The 6,000-nt window shown below is 45.6% G+C and overlaps 1 protein-coding gene across 1 annotated transcript in view; it reads right to left on the reverse strand.

The window, feature by feature from the left end:
- UNC80 (unc-80 homolog, NALCN channel complex subunit) overlaps nucleotides 1-1,177 on the reverse strand; it is a gene marked incomplete at both ends in the record, with an annotated part of 128,707 nt that extends 127,530 nt beyond the window's left edge. Inside the window, one exon of the mRNA XM_084264990.1 lies at nucleotides 1,086-1,177. Within this exon, the coding sequence (XP_084121116.1) occupies nucleotides 1,086-1,177 (92 nt within the window). The remainder of the gene's footprint in view (nucleotides 1-1,085) is intronic.
- Between the last annotated feature and the right edge of the window lie 4,823 nt (nucleotides 1,178-6,000).

Here is a 6,000-nt window from a genome sequence, read left to right on the forward strand (position 1 = left end):
TTCACATTGATATGCCAAGAGGTAGTTAATCCGCCCTCAGGGAAAGTCTTATTCCCTGGCAGATAAAATCTTCAATCAGACAGTTTTTAACCATTTTACCTCAGTGAAAGATTTTCAATATATTCTGTTTGAAATGTGTTAAATATTACTAAACGTTGCCTCTATTTTGAACCAGAGATTCATTTTCCAGTTTCATATTAAGTATTTTCCTCCACAACTGCTGATGCAGAAGGCTCATGATGAAATAGGCCTGTACCCTGTCGGTAGAGAACACCCACCCTCTACTCTTGTTCCCCTCTAGAATGGGATCAGAGTTGAATATTAAAAAAAATTAATCAGGTCACCGTAATACAGCATTTTTAATTTTTTTTTTTTTTTGAGGACACCAAAACAGTAGAATAAAAGGATTCTGTGACTGAGGCCTTAAATTAGAGCCACAACCTTCAAACCTTCCAACCTCCCCTCCCACAGCCCCCACAATGTTTTCAATTTACAAATCTGTTAAGACAGGATTCACTAGAAACATAAAGCCCCAGCCATACATTCAGCCTGCCCCTCACACATCATTCCTCTCCAATCCAATGAAATAAGGTGAGACTTTGACGTATCTGTTTGCATGCTGACCTCTCAAAGCATAGATTACATTTGCAGAACGGCTGCACATACAGACAGATACAAGCAAAGCCGCAAGTCCAGCGCAGCACTGAGGGATGCTGCTCCTGGTACCAGAACGCCAGGAATCCTCTTAAAAGTGGGGCTGGAAGTCAGGGTGCGGGAAGACAGACAACAGGGAGGAGGGTAGACAGACATACACATGGATGTTTTTAAAGTCAAATCAAGAAGCTGCCTGTGACTGTCACTGGGTTAAGCCGCCTCCAGTCTTTTCCCCATCCCTGACATACACAGATTGCTCTATAGTGAGTGCAGAGAGAGCGGCTTGTTTCACGCCTTCGTGTTGCAGCTGCAGTAACCGCTTCCTCCCCGCCACTGGGCAGCAGCTGGCCTCCTCCTCCCCCCACACCCCCCTCCCCTTCCTCTGCCCTGTTGCAGCTGTATCCCAAGTACACAAGGCTTACTGCTCTCACCTGGTTTGCCTCCATAGGAAGGTCTGGATGGGCAGAGGGATGCCACGGCCACTCTCCTGCTCCTGGCCCTCTGAGCTTTTCCTTTTCACCATGATGCTGATGCCAGCTGCTGCTGCGAGCCAGTCTTAGAAGACATACCAGCCGGGATCTCCCATGGCTGCCTCTTTGCTCTCCGTAACTCTTTACCCTCTTCCCTTCATCCTCTGCAGCCCACCCCCTCCCTCCCCTGTCACACCTCCCTTCAGCTTTGCTGGTGCAAAATGGCTGCAGAAGGCAGGGAGGAAATTAGGGGAGCGAAGATGTCCGCGTCCCTCTGCTTCCTCCCTGTCTTCAGCACCTCCCTCTGTGGACAGCTCCCAGCACCGCGAGCCGCGCCGGCAGGCGGTGACAGGGGAGGGCGGGCGGGTGGCGCGGGGGAGGCACCACCCCGGCCCGCCCCGCCGCCCCCGGCCCCCGCAAAACTTCCAGCGCCCGGCGTGGGGCAAGGGGCCGCTCCCCGCCCCGGCGCAACAGGCTTCTGCTGACTGACCGACCCTCCCACCCTCCCTCCCTCGGGCGCACCGCGGGAAAGTTTCGAAGCCGCGCACGCCCGCAGCGAGAGGGAGACGCAGCGCGCCCGCTGAGCGGTGCGGGGGTGCGCAGACGCCACCCGCCTGCAGCGGGGAAAAGTTCACGTGGGCTGCTCCTGCGGAGCGGGGCGGGGGGCGGGGGAGGGGAGGGGTCCGACCAAGACCCCGCGGCCGCAGCGCCGAATTCAAAGGGCGCTTTTCTAGGTGCCGGGGAGCTCATGAATTGTTTTTGAAGCCAAGTCCCCCTCCTTGGTCCCAGGGAGGCAAAAGTCCCCAGGCAACTGATCCAGCACGGAGCAGGGCTGTTAAACAGCTGCACCCACTTATCTCAAGAAGGGAATCGAGTAATAAACCCCCAGAAAGTGAAGGCTGGTGGGAGGAGCAGGGAGGTTTGGTGTCCTCAGTCCATGGGGTTTTCCTACACAGAAAGAGTTGAGACAGAGGTGGAGAGGATGGTGTGTGCCAAAGCAGGTCTACTTGTGTTTCCAGCTGGACACTAGGCTGATCTGACAAATACAAAGGCATATTTATAGAGTTGGGTTTGCTGCTAGGTCACTGTTAGATTAGCTCTCCTTCCTACCTAAGGGTATCAGAACATAGTATACTACTACAAACAACAGAATAAAACAAAAGACCAATGCAAATCCACTGTTGCCAGTTATTTTCTCCAGCCCTGCACCTCCCCCCCCCCCCCAAAAAAAAAAGGAGAAAAAAGTTCCATTGCTTATATAAAAGGATTGCAGGTTTACAAATACTCCAACAAGCCAAGGCCACATTTCTTCCTATATTTAAATCTTTCTACTTAATATTAGGCACTTAAAGGTTGTTCCTTCCTAGAGCAGGAGCTGAGCTGACCAAGACCATGTATTTCCTTTCGTACAAGCACTTTGAGAAGCAGGTTTGCTGAAAACCCAGTGCCACCCCTTTGATAACCCGCGTTTGCTCCCACTCAGGATAAAGTGGCACCCAACCCAATGCCTCCTTGCACAGAGTTCAGCTGGTCTTCATCTCTCTTCATAGAGATCAATATGATTTTTGTTTTGCTAAAACATACCTTTGCACAAAAGGAATCTTAAGACAGTTAATTAGAAACTGAGTTGAAAAACCTAGACAATATGTCCACCAACAAATTTTTTAAATAACTAAAATCACCAATCTACCCAAGTTCTGAAACACTAAACTAGTTGATTTTGTTTGTCATGTTTGGTTGAGTTTTTTTGCTAGCTGTAACTTTTCCTGCACAGAAGTAAAGCCTTTTTATTCACAGGATTTAATGACTATTTTTCTTTCCTTCAATTAAGCGAGGTCAGAAAGGAAAAAAATAACCTTGGTCTCTAAAATTTTATGTGAATTAACTACAGAGAGAAGATGGTTAAAACAAGCTATTTCTAAATGCAAGGTATGCATTAAAGAAGTTGCTTTACTCCACGTCCCCTCCATGGATCCAGGGCTTTTTATACAAAGTCTTCTTGTTTGTAAAGGAAATTTGAGTTTTAATTCCTGCCTGCATGCCTCTCAACAGTCAGAAGTAAAACACAACGCAGTAGGAGTGATAAACTTATTTTAAAATAATTGCAGTCCTGTAATGTATTCTGACGTTATTGAATAAAGCATAACCTCAGCTAGCAACAAATCTGAAGTCTAATTTTATTTTGAGTTTTAGTCATTATCAAGCAGGAGATGAATGTATGAGGATGAAAGAAAGTGTTAATGCTATTTGCAATTAAGGAAAAAGAGTTAAATCTGTTAAGGCCTCAAAAAATGCAACGTCAGGGTCTTCCTCGTGGACATTTATGACATGAATAACTAGAACTCAGCTTCACTGCAGTGAAGAGGATTACTAACGTTCAGCCAGGGATGATGGTTGCAGGCTAGGGATGGTTTAAGTGGATGTTATTTTGCAGTATGACATAGTTGCAATCTCAAAATTACCACCATCAGGCATTTTAGTCAGTTATAATATTGAACAGGTTTAAGACACTTGCATTTTCCCAGTAACTGGTAAACACAGTTCAGATCTGGTTTTTTGGTGTTGGATTTGTTAGTTTTTCTTTTTAAGGGGGGTATCTCCTTCTTCCTGCATTCTAGCAGCAGTAATTTACAATAGCTTTCAGTCTGCCACCCAAAACCTAAGCTTATTATTCTCATGATCAACTACTACACCACAGAAAACACAACAGCAAAACAGAGCCCTGCAGCTTGCTTCGCAGCCCACAGCTGAAATCTACAGATTCTCCTGATGGACAGGGACACCATAGGCAAGCACTGCAGGCAGTCCAGGGCAGATGCCTAGGGATGAAAACAGGAACACAAAGTTCCATAAAAAATTAAATATCCAAGTTTAGTGGGAAAACAATGGCATCCACTGGTTTCAAACCTACCCAGGTAAACATCCCTGCTGCCTCTGACTGAAGGCAGTCCCAGGCAGCAGAGTTTGGAAGGTCACCAGCAGCACTTCACTGAGCCTCCAAAGGGGAATCTAGAGTCTGCAGGACAATACACTAATACCTCTACCTGGCTTTCTGTTACTTCCTTGAAGGACTCTTTAGGGAGAAAGAAATAGCTTTGAAGGAGTGTTATTTGCCTTTTTCTGTGTGCATAACCCTGTCACGGCAGCCACGAGCAAGTGGAGCTCTCACAGCAGACACCAAGAGGAAGCTGCATAGCTACTATGCTGTAGCAATTGAAAATGTAACTGTAAATTGCAGTTATAGTCAAATTTGCCCTTGTGAGTCCAGAATATTTCTCTCCATCACCACACAGCCATAAAAGACACCTAAATTCTTCTGTCTGTACAGGTGTTTGAAATTACAGAACTTGTGATGCAGAACAAACTAGAGGGCAAACAGAAGATTAGCAACACCTGGCACTGTTACAAGAACTGCAGTCACAAAGTTGTAGATTCTCCAATCCAGCCAGGCTGTGACCAGCACTAAATCCAGGGGGTGGCAAAAGTGGTTTATATTAGTTTGATGGTGGATAGAGACCAATTTTGTTCATGCCTTGTGTTATAAATTTGAGACATACTCCAGTTGATAAAGCCAAACAACAATTTATTAATTAAGCAAGCCTGCAAGATATAGGCAAATATCAGCGCTGGGCGTCCGGAGGAGACCCTTGCTCCTGCAAACGGCACGCACCTCACCCTTCTGGAGTCCCCTTTTTATAGTCCTGTAGTTCCAGGTACACGTGGCATATTCCAGTGTTTTTCTGTAGCTGTGTAAGCTGGTAGTGGGGGTCGTCCTGGTCCCCCGTAGTCCTCCTCTACGTTGTGTTCAGTATCTTATTTGGTTAACTCATTTAATCCTATCAGGATGTTGCTAGTGATAAAACAATGGTTCCCCTTTTGACCTGGTTACCTATTCACAGCCATAGTCTACCACAGGCACCAACTCAGCAAGATCTGAAGTTCTTTCAGGGTGTTACTAGTGATGGAACAATGGTTCCCCTTTGCCCTAGTTGCTTATTTACAGTCATAGAAGGTTTGAGAACAATTACTTATTACAATCCCCCCTTTCAATTTTGACCAATTTGTTTCTCAAACCGACTAACAGCTTTTTGAGATAATAGCATTGATGCCTCTTCTTTTTCTAAATCGGTTTTAGGTCATCATTCAAGAAACATTAACGTGATCACCTTCGTTACATGGGTACTTGGCAGCATCTATGTATATACAATAGCTGGTATTCAAAGAATCCATTAATTCCAGTTCCTGTGGTTCTGGACCAATTGGGACTCTATCATCCCAAGAATCATACCTTGTCATGCCCTCACTGGCATTATAAATATAAGGACATCTTGCTATTTTACTCATTGCAACCTCAAAAACTTTCCAGGTGGAACTATTCAGTGGCACTCCTACCAAACATGTGATAAATGGAGTACTTGGTGTGGCAAGACTAGCACAAAAAGTAGTAGCATTCAAAGCTTGAGATAATGTAACCCAATACGTTTTGCCTTGGATCTAATGCGGTCCCAGTCCCCAAATAACAAAATACAAAATTTAAATAAATCTATAAAAATACAATTATTAGCCCCCCTTTATTTAAGGCAATTGGTGGGTTCATAATAACTATTCTAGAGTGGTGACGCTTGGACTCAATCGTTTTTGTTTGGTATTTTCTGGTTCTTGGGTATCTGGTGCCTTTTTCAGCCTTGGTGTATGGAGCCATCTCTTGATAGGACTGGAGGGCTTAATACCCCACGATTTCCTTATGCCTCTGCCTCCTTTGCCTACTCCGTTGCTTGGAGCAGCAAGGTGTTCCATCTTCTCGGCAGCAGTCATAGTCTTCAGGGGTTCTTCCTGTCCTCAGCTTACGAGTGTTATAGGCTTCCCAATTTTTATG

This window comes from Gallinula chloropus (genome assembly GCF_964237585.1).
Source record: "Gallinula chloropus genome assembly, chromosome: 5".
Taxonomy (NCBI): Eukaryota; Metazoa; Chordata; class Aves; order Gruiformes; family Rallidae; genus Gallinula; species Gallinula chloropus.